This window comes from Sarcophilus harrisii, chromosome 4 (assembly GCF_902635505.1).
Source record: "Sarcophilus harrisii chromosome 4, mSarHar1.11, whole genome shotgun sequence".
Taxonomy (NCBI): domain Eukaryota; kingdom Metazoa; phylum Chordata; class Mammalia; order Dasyuromorphia; family Dasyuridae; genus Sarcophilus; species Sarcophilus harrisii.
Window position 1 is genome coordinate 176,200,078 of NC_045429.1, and position 18,223 is coordinate 176,218,300.

The window sequence follows — 18,223 nt, forward strand, 5'->3', positions numbered from 1 at the left end:
ATTACATGTAAAGACAATTTTTAACATTCACTTTTTAAAAATTTTGAGATCCACATTTTCCCCCTACACCTTTTTTGATAAGATAAAGGATTTATTTAATATAGGTTAAAATATGTGCAATCATATAAAATATATTTCTTTATTAGTCTTGTTATGAAAGAAGATGTCGAACCAAAGGGGGAAAGGGGCAACCACAAAAAGTGAAAAATAGTTTTGTGAGTTTTGTTTTTATAATAATAGTTTTTTTTTCAAAATGCATGCAAAGATATAGTTTTCAACATTCACCTTTGCAAAACCTTGTGTTTCATATTTTTCTTCCTCCCTCCCCCAGACAGCAAATAACCTAATACAGGTTAAACGTGTGCAATTTTTCCAAATATATTCCACCTTGCTGATGCACAAGAAAAAGCAGATCAAAAAGGGAGAAAATGATAAAGAAAAAGCAAGCAAACTAACAACAAAAAAAGTGAAAATACTATGTTTTGATCCATATTCAATCCCCATAGTTCTCTCTGGCTGCAGATGGCTCTCCCCATCACAAGTCTATTAGAATTGGCCTGAATTCACCTTGTTAAAAAGAACCATGTCTATCACAGTTGATCATCACATAATCTTGTTAATACTGTGTATGATATTCTCCTGGTTCTACTCACTTCACTTAGCGTCATCATGTAGCATCAGCATTTCTCTCCAGGCCTTTCTGAAATCATCCTCTGATCATTTCTTATAGAACAATAATATTTCATAACATTCATATATCATAACTTATTCAGCAACTCTCCAAATGATGGGGATCCAGTAATTTTCCAATTCCTTGCCACTAAAAAGACAGTTGCCACAAACATTTTTGCTCATGTGGGTCCTTTTCCCTTTTTTCATGATGTTTTTGGGAAAGAGACTCAGTAGAAAACTGCTGGATCAAAGGGTATGCACAGTTTGATAACTCTTCGGACATAGTTGCAAATTATTCTCCAGGATGGTTAGATCAGTTCACAACTCTAACAACAAAACCCAGTTTTTCCCACATGCCCTCCAACATTCATTTTCCTGTCATCTTAGCCAATCTGAGAGGTGTAAGGTGGTCCCTCAGGATTGTTTTAATTTGTATTTCTCTAGTCAATAGTGATTTAGAGCATTTTGTATATAACTAGAAATGACTTTTAATTTTTGTCTGAAAATTGTATTTATATCCTTTGAATATTTATCAATTGGAGAATGGCCTGTATTTTTTATACATTAGAGTCAATTCTCTATACATTTTAGAAATGAGACCTTTATCAGAAACCTTGGGTGTAAAAAATTGTTTTCCCAGTTTTCTGCTTTCCTTCTAATCTTGGCTACATTGGTTTTGTTTGTATAAAAACTTTTTAATTTAATGTAATTAAAATTATCTATTTTGCATTTCATAATGTTCTATACTACTTCTTTGGCTACAAATTCCTTCCTTTTCCACAAATCTAAAAGGTAGACCCTCCTTTGTACTAATTTGCTTAATTTTTTTTTTTAATGTCTAAATAAACCCATATCGACTTTATCTTAGTATAGGGTGTTAAGTATTAGTCACTGCTTAGTTTCTGCCATATTATTTTCTAATTTTCCCAGCAATTTTAGTAAATAGTGAGTTCTTATGCCAGAAGCTGGAGATTATGGGTTTGTCAAAAGTGAAAAATATTAAGAAATAGTTTATTTTTTGAGCATTGATAATGTGGGGTTTTTTCCCTTTGAAAACTGCTCATATTCTTTGACCATTCTTTTATTGATACAATGATTCTTAGTCCTATAAATTCAGTTCTTTCTGAATCTTGACAGAATCAGAAGTGTGCTGCAAAAACTTGTTCTTTTTCATTTAGCTCTTTTTGTTTTTTAATCACATTGCTATTTTTGGTTCAAAAACTTTAATTCTACATAACCAAAACTATCCATTTTTTTTTTTTAAATTTTTGCTTAGATAATCGGGATTAAGTGATGACTTGCCCAAGGTCACACAGCTAGGAAGTGTTAAGTGTCTGAGGCCAAATTTAAATTCAGGTCCTCCTGACTTAAAAAGGCTAATGCTTTATTCACTGGGCGCCTTAGCTACCCCTAAAACTATCCATTTTTTATTGTGTGTTCTTCAATGTTTATTTAGTCATGAATGCTTCCTCTATCCATAGATCTGGAAAGCAATTTCTTCCTTGTTTCTCCAGTTTATGTTGTTCATGTTTAACTCTAGATCTTATCCATTTGTAGTGAATCTTGGCATTTAGTATCAGGCAGTGTTATAAACCTAATTTCTTCCAGGCTGCTACTTAACTTTTCTCAGCAGTTAACTATTTATTATCTGTTTATTATCTCCAATTAATTTTTCCTTTAAGTATTTTTGGCGCCATGCTATTATTAGATACATTTATATGAAGTGTTGTGGTTATTTTATTATCTATGTTACCTTTAAGCATATTCCCTGCTTAGCACTTTCTATAATGTTTATATTTACCATAACTATATCTGAAGTCATAGTGGCTACCTCTACTTTTTTATTTTTTTTTTTTTGAGATACAGAGCATTTTCAACATTCACCTTTGTAAAATCTTGTTCCAAAAATTTTTTTCTCCTTCCCTTATCCCCCTCCCCTCCTCTCCCCTAGATGACGAGTAATCCCATATATTCTAAACATGTGCATTTCTTCTATACATATTTCCACAATTAATGCTGCATAAGAAAAATGAGATAAAAGGAGGGGGGGGGATGTACCTTAACTCTTAGGATTCGAAGTTCTGGTAGCTAGATGGGCTTCAGCAGAAAAAGCATGAAGCACTGTTAGGATTGTAATACTCCTAGAGACAAGCAGGGAAGAGCACTTAGGGGATCACTACAGTCCCACCCCAAGCGGAGGTCTTTAGGAACCCTAACTTACAGTATCCAGTCAGAAAGAATTATGATGTCAAATCCCCAACTTTATATTTCCCCCGTAAGCATCCCTCTTTGGTGTAGATCTGTGCTAAATTCATTTTAGGATTAGTCCACCAATCAATCGTGTAATCCCTTCCTTTGTCTGCTAAACCTCTGTGGATGATTTTAGCCTGTGAATGTAGTGTACTCTCGCTTTCTTGGCATCTTCTCTTTAAAGGCTTTTTCTTCCTGGTTAATTGTGAGATCCACTAGGGAACTTGCCTTTTCCCCCTTTTAATTGTGAAAAACCTCTTGCTAACTTCTCTGTATTAATTCACAGATAGCACTTTTGTTACCTGTGATGGATATCCTAAGACATAATTTCTTTATGTCATGAACAGAATTTCTACTATACAATCTATCACTCTCCAAAAACTATTTCATATTCACCATACCTGATGATGTAATTGTTGTAAGTACCAAATATTGGGTGAAGAATTCACAATGGCCATTCTTTTTGGCAAATGATAGGTTTATTTAGGAAAATGCGTTACAGACAAAATAAATACAATAGATGCCAAGAGTGGTAAAAGTTGGGAGAGCATTAGAAAAGGGATAAATTAAGAGTGGAAAAGACAAGTTCCCTAGTGGAATCCACAATTAACCAGGAGAAAGAAATACCTCATAAAGTTGGGAGTATGCCCTCTGCTGACAGGATACATAGCAAAAGAGATTTAGCACCCTGAAAAAGTTAGCTATAAGTAGAAAGATACCATGAGCCATGTTGTGTTCATGAGCCATGGGAGGAGACACCACATGGTGTGGGAGAGGTATGAAGGGAGAGATACCATGGGGTAGAGTGCTGTGGTGGGCTATAAACCCACAAGGGAGTCAGCAATGGTGTTGTGAGCAATAGACAGATTTATAGGGGAAATTAAACATCAGGGCTTTGAGATAACTCATGTTTCTTGAGGACCTCCAGAGAGGGTGGAATTATGAGGCTAAACATTCCTATCTATGCCTTTTCCTGCCTGCTCTGGGAACAATTCCTTCAATGCTCCAGTCCCTTTCTGCCAACTGTACCCAATTCCTGAGGACCTCATCATTGATACCTATTTTGCTTCTTCAGAAGTATAATAGGGGAAATGAAGGGTTCATTTTAACTCTATGGTGATCTTTTTGTTTCAGGTGTTTTCTTTAAACATTATTGGATTCTTTTTTTTTCTAATTCACTTTACTATCCTCTTCTATTTTATTAAGTTCATCTCATTGATATTAAGTATTTTATTTTTTTCCAGCTCATAATTTTCCCCCCTCTTTGTTCTCACACTTCTCTTGTAAAAGAGAGTTTGACATTTTGTTTAAAGCCTTTCTGTTGTCTCTTCTCTTACTCTGTTCTTGATGCCAGGTTTTTAATTCTTTATTCCTTTTCTTCTCAAATCTCCATCAAATTCCTCTCTAACTTATCCATTTATTTTATGACATTTGCCTTTCTTATTCTGCTCTATCTTTTAGGGTCTCTTCCCTTGTCCCCATTACCCTCTTGTTTTTTTTTTTATAAGTATAATGTATTGCAGTGCAAATAGATTTCCTCATCTGATTTAGATGAAAATGAGCTTTGTATCATGTCTGGTCAACTCATCGCTTTCTTTATGATCATATATACTATTAGGTATTTTAGTTATGTGAGTCATTTTCCTCCCCTTCCTGTTGCATCTTTGACTTCTCTTACAAACTATCAAAATAGAACAAAATAATCTGTTCTCTCTTCTTTTTAACCTTTTTCTGTGGCCCTTTTGGATATTAAGATTCTGAGAAGAATTTTTATCCTTTTATTTTGTCCTTTTAATTAAGGAAATGTGTACCTTTCTGTGCTTTTCTTGGTTCCTGCATTTCATTTTTAAAATATCTGCTCAGGTCTGCCTTTTTTTAAAAATCAGGAATGATGAGAAAAGTTCTGTTCCATTAAAGGTCAGCTTTTACCCCTGTAGGATTGTATTTAGTTTTTCTTGATAGGTTGTCCTTGGTTGAATTCTTATGTCTTCTTTTTGAAATATATTCTAAGCTTTTCTACTTTAATAATCACTCTCACATTTTATATAATCCTTACTGTGATTCTTTGGTGTTTGACCTCTTTTTAATTTACATTTTTTTTCTTTTGACCTGGAAGCTATGGAATTCTTTCAGGAGGTGATTGATGGATTCTATCTTTGCCCTCTAGTTCTAAGAATTCTGGGCAATTTATAATTTTCCTATTTTCAAATATAAATTTCATTTATAATACTGAAATACAGTATTCAGATTTGGGGGGGCAGGGGTATATGTATGATGATTTTTGGATCATCAAATAATTTTTACATTATTTTCCATTATTCGTTTTCTAGATCATTTAAAAAATTATTTTCTTAGATTTTTTCCCCCCCAGTCATTCCATTAAAATTTTTGTGGTTTTCAGTTTTTTATCTGGTCCATTTTAATTTTCAGGGTATTTAGTTCATAGGTGAGGCTTTTCACCATTAATTTCAAGTTGCCATTGTTCTCTGTGCCATATTTTCTCTGTGGCTTTTCCTTTTTTTTTTTTTTAAATCTTGTTTAATTTTTTTTCCATGGAACCCTTGTAATCCTTGTGGTCAAGTGATTTTTTTTTCTCTCTCAGCTTTCCATGGAGTAATTGGGGAGGGCATAATCTTCTGGATTTTCCCACAATTATTTAAATTATAACATTTCTTTTTAGGAATTTACCTTGGTGTATGCTTATCTCATAAATGACAGTATCAATTTGGGAAGCTTGTACTTCAGTCAAGCTCTGCAGCTAGATAGCTTGTCCAGTTTGTCCATTTCTTGACTATTATGTCAAGATTTGATCTTCTTCAGTGGACTTCAGGCTATTAAAAATGCTGAGCTCTGTTTGGGTGACTCCCTAGTGCTACCAGTTTACAGAAAGGTGTATGGTATTCTCTTGCACCATAGATTCCTAGGAATACTCTAAGTTGGTCTTGTCTAAGGCTTTTTTTTTTTTTTGCTGGGAGCCATTGGAATCAGCTAATCCATCCTTAGCCCTTGTGTAATTTCTCTCTGCTGTCTACTTACCCCAGTTTGCTTAGCTCATAATCTCCATGGGTCTTTTTGTGTTCCTGTAGCTGAGTTCAGGATTTTATACTTGATTTTTTCATTCTTTCTAGACTGATGCCATTTCCAAGCCCCATTGTTATATTTATGGAAGAGCTAGGCTCCATTATGTCTTAATATGCCACCATCTTCTCATTTATATTCTTTTTTTTTTATTTTATTCATTTCTATAGTCATATATATGTTTGGAGATCTTAGGGATCCAGTTTTGATCTCAGACATTTCAATCAGTTCTTCAAACCTTCTCTTTTTTATCATCACAATGATAAATACAGAAATTGTTGTTTCCAGGTTTATTGTTTAGTTGAAACTAACAAATGAAGTAGAGTTTTTTCATTTTTAGTTATATTTTAAAATATTATATCTTTAATAATCATCTTTACTACCATTAAAAGTTTCCATGACTGATTTGTATTTCAGAACATAACTATTATCCATACTATTTTTGAATGAAGCAAGTGGTGAAGAAAGGTTCCCACTTTTCCACTTGGAGTGCATTGGACTTGATGCTTATTTATTAAAGACATTAGGAATTATATGTAATATTTTGAAGTTTTGAATCCTCATAGTAGTCCTATAAAATAGTACTATTGTTAATATTTTACAGATGAAGAAATTGGTATCAAGTTAGTGCCCAGTCATATTGTCAGGCAGGATTTGAACTTAAATTAACATTCTGTAGTTTTCTTTAAGCTTTGTTCAAGACTATTCAAAAGCCCAGCTTATGATGACTGTAAATAAGATCAAAACCTATTGCAGATTACATTTCCTGCAAAGTTCCACGAAAGGGAGAAAAATTACCTTTGCCAAACATTTGAAGGACTGTCAGACTACAGTTGGAGTATAACATCCCGTTTAATACAGAAGTAACTGTGATAGTTAAAAATACTTGGAATATAATCAAGATATACTGAAAAGCAGGTCTCCTAAAAAGGTCCTTATTATAGTTTTTTCAAAACTATCACAAAGGAACAGAACCAGGAGAAGATTATACACAATAATAGCAAGGTTATGTGATGATCAAGTATCACAGTGGGGTGATTCAAGGCAATTCCAATAGACTTGGGATGGAAAATGTCATCCCCATTTAGAGAAAGAACTATAGGGACTCAATGTGAATTGAAGCATAGTACTTTTAACCTTTTTGTTTGTTGGCTCATTTGCTTTTTTTCTTGTGTTTTTTCCCCCTCACTTTTGGTCTGATTTTACTTGTACAACCTGACAACTTTTACAGAAATATGTTTAAAAGGATTGCACATGTTTAATCTAAAAAACAGTTATCACAACTCAAAAATTCAAAAAATTTTTTCATTCCATAAATGAGGAGAAACTTTATATTACATAAAATCAGCAATAAAGACATTCTGTAAATGACTTATTAATGTGTAAATGAGACAGAACCATATAAAATAGATGATTGGCATAGACTATGCAGGGTATTAACTAAAGATTAGTAGGCATATACCTGTATAGGACCTAGTAGCTTGTTTTGCTTTGTTAAATGCTTGAGTTATCAAGCAAGGACTATCTCTGTTCAGAAGCAGAGTGGAATTGTGAGGTGAAAAACATTCATCATGGCTTCTCCAACTACCTCTTGTCATCTTGGACAAGTCACTTAACCTTACTGGGTTTTCAGTTTCCAAATGTGCAAATAAGATACTACTTGACTTCCCAGATTCTTTCAGCTATAAAGTTTTGACCAGTATGTTAAGAATGTAGCAATGTATAGTTTTCTTTAAGAAACATGTACATCATAAATAGTTTTAAAAGTTTTGACTTTTAACATTTCAGTTTTCTGAAGAAAATATATTTCTTAAAGATGTTGATTGAATGAGATAGTGCTTAAGATTTACCTCATTTTACGTAGCAGAAATGTTCTGGGAAAGATACTGAATTTTGTGTAAATCTTATTTGAAATGCTTATTTAATTCTTCAACAAATATTCTCATAAAGCAAAAATAAAATCTTTTATAATGGGACTATCATCCAATTTAACAATTAAGTTGAGATTTCTTTTGTTAGGTTTTTTGAATTAAAAAAAGAGTAAAGGGGGGAGGGAGAGAGTGTGTGAGAGTGTGTGTGTGTGTGTAAACAGATGTGAAACTTGAGCTTTAAAGGTTAGCTATTAATGCAATTTATCTTTTTTTTTCTTCCTGCCCCCAAATATTTTAGTTATGAGCCTTCTCATGAGATGACCAGTAAATGGACTTCAGTCTGGGTGAAAATTTCTTCAAGCTGGATTGGCATTGTCCTTTATGTTTGGACACTAGTGGCTCCACTCGTTCTTACAAATCGTGATTTTGACTGAACTGGAATTCTGGCATGAAAGTTCTTTTGTTTCTTGATCATTTGAAATTGACAGTATTCCAGACTTTGATGTAAATATGTGTGTGTTAACAAGGTAGCCTACTTGATATTAGTCTGCATGACATAAAATTGTGTCATTTTCTGTTTTATTTGTATTTTCTTGCCAAGGTCACTGATTTATGTTGGATTTAATAGCAGTGAAATATAGTATTGTGTGAGATGGTAGGAAAAATAGATAAGGAATAGGGGGAGAAAGTGAAATAGAGTGAAAACCAAAATGTTAGTAATTAACACTTTAAAAGCATGGTGGAATTAAAAAGGTTTTTTTTTTTTTATCAACTATATAAGCAAGTTAGGACTGCCTTTTAATAAATACCTGATGACTTGATTCAAAAACACACCTTAATAAGAAATTTGCTATTCTGTAATTCTTTAAAACATGTTATATAGACATTTTTGTGACAGCTGATATCTACCCAGTTTTTCCATGATTTCAAGAAATGTGATTAATCACTTAAGAGGAAATGTTTTGGGTTACACAGCATGGAAAATTTAATCAATAGTGCCTAAATAAATTTAAGTTTTCCTAAGGTGGGAAGATTTTGGTAGGCAGGTACTACTTTTGCTAGTTACTTTTCCATAGTGTTTAGCACAGTGGTATAGAGTGAGAATTCATTTAGTAACAGATTATCTCCTTCCCTCTAACCTGAGATAAAAAACTGTTACATGTAGGTAGAACTTTTATTAATTTTTCAAAAAGTAAACTTGGAATTTTGAAAAGACGAATCATGGCTTATATACGAAAGATTTTGGAAGTCAGTTTAAAGGGGAAAAAAAATAAAGTAGATTTTTGTCCCAGGTCCATTTAAACCTGGAATGTTTGAGATCTTAGAGATGTAAAGTAACTTGTCCCAAGGTTAGAACCAGGATTCCTGGCTAGTTAGATGTATTTGCCATTGTACCAGAGTGGCACCAAAAATTATTCTGCAAAATACATAATGTGTGTTGTACTTGATTTATTCTTGTGGCTGGTGCCTAGCATGTCTACGGTTAACGGCAACATTATTTTAACTCAGTGCTGAAAGAATGAACCCTGGCTTAAAGTTTGTTGTGCAGTTTTAAAAGTATTATTAAATGCTTTTTGTATTTGCTGCTGTGTAATTGAAATACATGGGCTTTATTTAAACTTGTTTGCTCCATCTCAAATTGATCACTGATTATGAACCTAGAAAAATACTTAAGCACTTGTTTTTGTATGATGTAATTATTGCTCTTTATCTGTGTGACATTAAATGGCTATGAATGCAGGTGGAGTATAGTAAAGCAACAATTGTTATCCTCCAACCTTATATTTGGAGATTCTAAATCTCTTGTGTTAATAAATTCACAAACCTTCAGCATCTCTTCTGTTATTATTAATAAATAAACATGAATTCATATAATAGGTTTGGGGTTTTTAAGGTTTGGGTTAGAAAGTCTTTACTTAATTTTAAGAATATACAGTAGTCATTTTTTCCCCTTGCCACCACAAAGTTGAGAAAAAAATAACTGTAATGAGCTGCTTAAACTAGATTATCACATGCCTATCTACCTATTTCATTGTGCTGGAAAAAATATCAAATGTTAATTATATGGTTGCTACCAGTTGTAGTTGATTATGTGTCTCAGATTCATAGATCTGAGGAACGATGAGCATTATGGATCCATATTAAAAGAATGTGGGGGGTTGAAGGGAGTAGAGAAGGAATAATAGGAAATACATTGGGTTTGGGGAGAGCTCGACTTATAAGATAGTGGACTGATATGTCTATTAGATCGCCCTTGCACTGATTTTCTGATTTGGAATGTGCTCTTGTAGTTGGCATTTTGCTTCCATCCCAATGCCTTAGAATATGATGCTCCGGAAATAAACTAAGGGAGGAACTTCAATATAAAGGTCGATGTATCGCTCAACCAACCAAGTTCACGATCCCTCATTTTTATTCCTGTCATGACCTATTCCTCTATTTCTCAGTTATACTCAAGAGATGGTCACACTTTTGCTCTTTACATCACTCACAAATGTTCCACTAAAATGATAAACTCTGAAATCACTGGCGGTCCTAATTTTTCATCCCATTTTTCTAGAACTTCAGTGTTTGGTATCCTATCCTGCCAGGTCATTTGCAGAATCTTCTAAGACAATTCAAATGGAAATGATTCAGTTGGCTGTGGTGCTGGTAGACTGTCCAGGTTTCATAGGCATTTTTGTTTGCAGATGATTGTGTCTATTACCTTATTATCAATGTGGACATTCCTAAAAAGTATACTGCCAAGGTAAGTGGGCTTATCCACATCATTCAAAACTTTATTGTTAACTGATGGTTCCACATATGGATGGTGTGATGTTGGCTGATGGAGGACCTGTATTTTCTGTGTTAATTGTTAGGCCAAAATAAGCATGGACAGAAGAGAATTGATCCATACATGCATCTCAACTTCAGAGCCTGCATCAAGTGTACAATCATTTGCATACAAAAAATCATGTACCTACACTCCCTCCACTTAAGTTTTGACTTGCAGCCTTTTCAAGTTGAAGAATTTTCCATCTATGAAGTAACTGACTACCACAAGAGGTCAAGGATGTCTCCATTGTCCACCTTTATAAAGGTAAAGGGACTAGATTGTCCTGTGACAATCACAGGTAGTCTCTTTTAGTCATTGCTGGCTCCTTTTTAAGCTCTCTATACCTGGAAAAAGGTCATCTACTGAGAGCCAGCGTGGCTTCAGAAGGGACTGAAAAGTAGTTGGTGGTGTTTATTGCCTGACAAGTCCATGAAAAATGCCAGGAGCAGAACAGAGATCTGCATACAACATTTGTAGATCTGATCCAAGCCTTTTGATACTATCGGTTGTGAGCATTTAGGGAAAATTAAATCAAAATTTGATTGCCCAGAGAAGTTCATCAGTATAATGTATCAACTTCATGATGATGGCATGCTTTCCCAGGTTCTGGATAATGCTTACAACGCTCTTGACCTTTCCCAGTAACCAATGGAATGAAACAATGTTTTGTTTTTGCATCATGTTTTCAGCCATGTCAAATAACTTCAGTGGGGACACATGTGAAATCAAAGTTATCTTTAAATGATCTTTTATTGCAGTAGGCCCTTGTTGAATTCTTTGTCAAATTACTTGCACTGACAAAATTATCATGACCCCATAATCCCTATATGTCAATGGCAAAGGTTATTTTTCTTCTATAAAGGAACCTACTTACTAAATGTCACAATGGCTAACTCCATTTTTGGAACTTAAATGGCCAGTGAATAGCATAAGCCCTGCTGACTTATTTAGAAATTTATCCAACTTTATGCTGTTGCTAGTTCATTTAAAACTTTTAACACCACCATATGGCATCTTCCCCCTTGTTAATCACAAACTCCTGGAAATTAGCCTGCTGCCAGCAGCATAATAAAATCTTTGCCTCTTGATTTGGTTAAGGTCTTAGCCTATAAATTCTTTTGAGACACCTTGTGATACAGTATATTTTGGGGGATAAGTTGATTTTTCTGTGCTACTTTTGACCATCTTCTTCTGGATATTCTTAAAAAAACTAAAAGCAATATAAATGCTAGCTAGCTACTATCTCCTTGGATTTGCATACCAGTCTCTTCTACATATGTGACCATTCCTCCAGGACCCTTTCCTGATTTATCTTCCATACCATTGTCCCTAACTGGTATACCTTCAGGACTTTGTCAACTAGGCCACGTTCTGTTCTATTTTACTCACTTCATGACCTCATCTCTCTTGCATTTGGGACCCTCAGGTGCCCTTCCAAGCTCTAAAGCTACAACTTGATGAATTCTCTCAGGTGAGGTGGCAGAGAACAGATATGGAATGAGGCATATGGTCTAAGACAGACAATGAGTTTTGTTAATTGCACTTTGCTATAAGAAAGTCCTGGGGAAAAGGGAGATGATACATTAGTAAATGGAAGTGATGGCTAAACAGGTTCAATTATACAGTTGCCTCTGAAATCAGAAAATAATTGGCCTAGTATGGATGTGAAGCAATCAAGTCAGAATCAGTACAATATTCCTATCATGTATGAAAATAAAACTATACAGTGCATCTAAACTCAGCTTAAATCTATTCAGTTTTTTGCCCTTCATTTTTGAAGAGGACCATGAGTGCCAGGGAGATGGTGCCAAGGGAATTGCATACAAGTCAGGAAGGAAGAAGTCACCAGCCTCTCTTCTCTGAAGACATCTGAATCCCTTGGCAAGTTACAGATCAGAAAAAGTGAAAAATTGTTATTTACCTTCACTCTGAGCTAGTGAGGGCACAAACAATGACCAAGTGGGGCTTGGCCTGGGATCTATTGTTAATCAATGAGAACCAGACTGATATGAATTTAAGGTATGGTCTTAGCCTATAATCCCCAAGATATCTTGCAAGGTTTATATTCCTTTGGGCAGAGCACCTGCCCTATCTAGTATAACACCCTATCTGGACAAAGGGAAGGGAAAGGGGAGGAAAAAAAGAAAGAAATGAAAAGATAAAGAGCTGTGTTGTCCAACTAGCCTGTTCCAGATGCTGTTTATCCTTTGTTCTCCAAGACCAGGACATTAGGGAGGTGATGGTATGACATGCAAATTTTTAAGTGGGGTTTTGTGGGGGGTTTTTTGACTAGGTAGACGGCCATGTAGCTTTAAATCACTGAATGGGCATTGTCTCAAACGTAGAAGACTGTTAGCTTAACAAGGCCAAGATGTCCCACTGCCTCCAGGACTGTCTTCGATTGTCCTAATCTGTATTTTGCCACCAGATCCAAATGGCTCCAGAAGAATGTCATGCTGGTGACCTCACTTAGATGGAGTTCACTTGTACGTCATGGTGTCACCTTCCTGATGTCATTCTCTTTGAGAATGAAGGACAAACAGCAAATGTTACGATCAATCTTGGCTTCAGAACACCACACACACTTCCCTCCCCTCTGATGGAGGGTAACTACAGGTATGCAAAGGCTGAATTCCTTAGTGGCAAGGTGTGGTGTTCTCTTCCTTAGTATAATGGTTCTCTGGGAGCAGGTTTCTCTGGGAGGTTTTCTGGAGGCAGCTTTAGTTTCGCTTCAGAGTAATAATCACTCCAAATGCAGCCAGGTGTTAAAAGTTCAGATCTTTTATTGCTTCCTCCAAAATAGGCCGGGTAGTTTTCTTGGTGGCCTATCTCTCTGCTTGGCTCCAAGAGCTCCCTCTGAATGTTTCCAAATCCAAAGGTTTGTCCTTCAGCCTCCAGCCAGCACAAAGGTGGAAAATGGAATGGATCTGACTCCACCTCCGAAAGTGGGCTTGTGGGCTTCCTCCCAGAGTGCTCGTCTACAACTCCTGGCAATGTTTCGAACTAACTGACTGAGCCTCTGTCAACTTCTTATATATATTATCTCTTAAAGGTTGACTCCTCCTCTGAGGGAGGGATTAAGGGAGGTGTGAATTCATAAAGTTAACTTTGTGAATCTCCCATACTTGTGAACTCCAATGAGTACTTAAATACATTATTTAGAGGATTTGCTTAGTACCATGCTAAATTAGTCAACTGACTTAACACTTTGTAAGGATTCCAACAGGTATGAAAGGTAGAGTTACCAGTTATAGCTGATTTTTTTACACGGGAGGTTTGTATATGGATAAGATGTCATCTATGGCCTTAAAAAAGGCATGAATAAAATTTTTTACTGTGTGGTAGGGGAAGGCAGAGATGTATAATACAGAGATGTATTAGACAATACAGAATATCTGAAAAAAATCAAAGTAGCCTTCTAATAGCTAACAGATAACCTGGTTCTGAGTTTGACCTAAGCAATATCCAGGGGTCCTCAAACTTTTTAAATAGGGGGCCAGTTCACTGTCCCTCAGACTGTTGGAGGGCCCAACTATAGTAAAAACAAAAACTTTGTTTTGTGGGCCTTTAAATAAAGAAACTTCATAGCCCTGGGTGAGGGGGATAAATGTCCTCAAACTGCTCTATCTGGTCCGCAGGCCGTAGTTTGAGGACCCCTGCATATGCTAACAGGAAATGTTCATGTGCTATTATTTGTCCAAATTGACTACTGAGCAAAGGATTTACTAAAGAGTAACTTGCCATTTCTGTGAGTCATGCCCTTGGCCTTAGACCTCATCAGACGTGGCTGATCAGACCAATATGAGCTGGGAATGCTCTGCCACAGGTCAAGCATAGGCCATATGAACATTTGACTGGATTCTCTACATGTGCATCGTGCATTTCTTCTGAGTTACTTCAGTTCTACTTTGCTCATAGAACACAGCATGTATCTTCTCTGGTAAGGGCACACCAGGCTGGGCAGTCCAGTCCTGTGCTAGTGTCTCCCCTGTCATGCAATCAATTCTAACGTTGAGAGACCTTCAGAGTGTCCTTGTATTGCTTTTTCTGACTACATGAGTACTTGCTCTTTATGAATTCTCCATAAAATAAAGTGTTTTTGGCAAATGAACATTTAACATTCAAACAATGTAGCCCCAATAGAGTTGCACACACTGCAATAGAATATGAATGTTGGATTCTACTGCCCTAGACATTGGCAACTAAAGGTGTGGTGCTGGTGTCCCCAAGTAGATTTATCATAGCAATGAAGAATCAAATATTACAGCATAGGGCAATATTAAAACCTGCCCAACTGCAGCGAGTAAAACACATTTGGTTGTATTTTCCTCACAAGATTGTTTAAGAAAGAAAAGTATTTATAAAAATTTTAAAGAGTATGTTAGCTGTTATTAAGACTGATATAAACTTTCTGAGGGCTACTTTTTTTCATGCCTAGGCAGAGTACTCTATTATGTTTGTTGTACTGTATTATTATATAGAGCTCTAGCAAAGAAGAAATATTAAGCTGACATTTGCATGTTGAATAGAAGCTTCTCTGTCTCTTTCTCTCTCTCTCTCTCTCTCCCCTCTCTCCGTCCATCTCTGTCTCTGTCTCTTTCTCTCTTACACACACAAAATTTAACAAAAAAATGTATTCCATATATGTAATCTATCACTACCAATAGTTAAGGGTCAGCAATCATAATATTAAGATGATTACTTTCCCAATTCTTTTGCCTCATTTATATAAAACTAACTTGTAAATTAAAACTTCTAAGTTACTGTATGCTGAAATTCAAAACCAGTAAGGGATTAAGAGAAAGAAGGACAAGAAAAAGTATATATAATTTTTTAAAAAAGGTAAAATTCTTTAGAATCTAGTGTGATGTTTAGCTTTCTCTCCCTATCTGTGACCCATCACCCTTCAAAAAAACAAACCCATACACAAAAAGACAGCAGAGCAGAAATGAGATCTAAGTATTTACTGGATTTATTTTAACTTGAGTATGGCTAAAGAAGAGAAGGAAAAAAAAAAACAACAAAACAAAACACAAGCAAACTGAAAAACCTTTTTATTTGACATTCCAGTCCAACTCAGTGGGCAGAGATGATCTCCATAACCTAAACTAGACTGGGAAGGGTTTAGGGGCAGGAGAAAATCATGCCCATTTAATTATTCTGGTGTGGTGCAGAGGAATACATCTCAGAACCAAGGGAGACCAATAAAACCACTAGATCCAGGCACTTATGTTCCCAGTTTTGAAAAGCCAAGTGTAAAAATTTTAATAAAAGTTAATTGCAACAGAGAAAGCATTCAGAATACCATCTTCAGCACTAGTGTGTTACACTCAAGGCAATCAGATAGCATCAAACAAGTAAAACAAATTACAACAAAGGAACAAATGAAGGTTTAATTAGATCAGGGTAAAGGGCATGTACACAAAAACAAAAATCAACAAATACCACTGCAATTAAAGAAAGAATGGCAATTTGAATCCAAATTAAGGATTTGCCAACAATATTCAGGAAGTCTTATAGAAGTACACAGCTGAGTAACATTTGAAAGCTTTGCAAGAGTGATCAGAGTGTGGTTACAGACTTAGGGTAGGGACCAGGAAGGTGCTTTAGATTCCACAGTATCTGAATACACAAAACAAAGCCATTTACAAAACAAAAGAGTACCAAATGATACTTTAAATAAATAGTTCATCATTTTGATGAATATATACATATAAGAGTCCACCTTCTTGGGGAGTCAATTATCTAAGAGTGGCATGTCACTGTCCAGTGGGGCAGGAGCTAGTTCACATAAATAGAACAGTGTGGCTTCACTAGCTTCAGCTTCAGTCAATGGTTCCAGTCGAACAAGCTTACTTTGGGTGGGTTCCGGGTCCAGGCTACTATCCAGAAGCTCATCAACCCCCAAGGGTTTGTCTAAAGAAGATGCAGCTTCTGAAGTTGCACTCCCATTTTCCACAGTGGAGGATGGGCTCCCGTCAAGAAATGCAAGGAGAGGAAAAGCTGTGTACTGGATGAGCTGCTTATCTAAAAAGAGGGACAGAATACTCTCAAGATCAATTTATACAAAACCAAAGGCAAAACAGAAAAACTACAAAGTTAAAAAATAGAGTGGGCCACAGAATCCAGGTCTAATCTGAATTTTACCACTCTATTTCTCAGTGAGGGTATTCATGCAGTTCATGCCAGTCTTTATAGGGAAAAAGAATATCACAAACCCATTAGGTAACCCCAGCTTCTACAGACCACAGTCCACAGAGACTATAGATTGTTACTCTATCTTCAAGAGGAAAAATAATCTAAAGACAAGAGATTAACTGTCTTTTAACTGTCAGAGATTTAACTTTTGGAGTTAGGGTTAACTGTCATGACCAGAGAGATTGTAAGAGGCACAGAGAAAGGACTAAAGGACTTTTTCCTGAGAGACTCTACATTCATTATTCCTGAAAAAAGGCAGAAAAAGCTATTTCCTGAGAAAATGTGATTGCCATCCTGAGAGAACCAGATGACAGAACTGTTTCCATAGCTAAGAAGTCTAGAGTTGCAACTGCTATTTAGTGCCTCTGATTGTAATCTTCTTCTCTCTCATATATTGTTGAAATATCTAAATTTGTTGTTATTCAGTCATTTCAGTTATATCTAACTCTCCACGACCCCTTCTGGAGTCGTCTTGGCAAATGATAATGGATGATTTGCCATTTCCTTTTTCAGTCTATTTCACAGATGAGAAAAATGGGACAAGCAGGGTTAAGTGATTTGCCCAGGTGACACAAGCTGTCTAAGGCCGGATTTGAATTCAGTTAGATGTATCTTCCCGACATCAGGCCCAGCACTCTACCCTTTGAGTCACCTAGTGGCATGCTAATATTTAAATATCTTTGTATTATTTGTTATGCTGTTAATAAACCACACAGCCATTACCAGTCATATTTCTTTAGAAACAGTAAATTCAACATCTTCAAGATGAATTCACTTCCCTGCCCCCAATGCTCCCTCTTCCCAACTTCCCCATTACCGTCAAATATACCACCATCCAACCAATGAACTTGGCTCTCAACCTAGATTGAATTCCTCTCTCACCCTGCAAATCCAACTAGTTGACAAGACCCAGCATTTCAACATGTAATCTAAATTCCATATAAACTTCATAGTATGTCTGAACTCGATTAAGCTATGACTAGGAAATATTTAATAGAGTAAAAATAAAATAGAACATAGATAATGTTAATATATGGTTTTGTAAGTCTATATGTATAGTCAAAGAACTTTATATATCACTTAGTGGCTCCTACTGCTTTTTGAATTTGACACCCAAAGAGACCATGTGATAAAGAGAAAAGTGAGTGTCAAAAGAGAGTCTGGAGACATCCTGCCTTTGTTATCTGTCACCTGTGTGACCCTAGAGGGGCAGACTCCTTGATCCTCAGTTTCCTCATTTATAAAACCACACGGTTAATACAAATCCTTTCTATCTAGACCCATGCATTCTCTCCAGAGTCAATGAAAACTTTTCTCAGCTTTGGACTTTAACAAA

The 18,223-nt window shown here is 35.7% G+C and overlaps 2 protein-coding genes across 7 annotated transcripts in view; one reads left to right on the forward strand and one right to left on the reverse strand.

Annotated features, from left to right (window-relative positions):
• The window catches only part of SERINC1 (serine incorporator 1), a 28,747-nt gene extending 19,041 nt beyond the window's left edge, over window positions 1-9,706 (forward strand). The window contains exon 10 of the mRNA XM_003769407.4: window positions 8,170-9,706. Within this exon, the coding sequence (XP_003769455.1) occupies window positions 8,170-8,305 (136 nt within the window). The 3' untranslated portion in view covers window positions 8,306-9,706. The remainder of the gene's footprint in view (window positions 1-8,169) is intronic.
• The window catches only part of HSF2 (heat shock transcription factor 2), a 63,022-nt gene that overhangs the window by 4,669 nt on the left and 40,130 nt on the right, over window positions 1-18,223 (reverse strand). For 3 of the 6 annotated variants that reach the window (XM_031964338.1, XM_031964337.1, XM_003769406.4), the window contains one exon: window positions 15,729-16,716. The exons of 2 other annotated variants lie outside the window; for them this stretch is intronic. In XM_031964338.1, coding sequence (XP_031820198.1) covers window positions 16,427-16,716 — 290 coding nt within the window. In that variant the 3' untranslated portion in view covers window positions 15,729-16,426. Of the gene's footprint in view, window positions 1-15,728; window positions 16,717-18,223 lie in introns of those variants that run through there. One more of the 6 variants, XM_003769405.4, reaches the window with a different exon arrangement.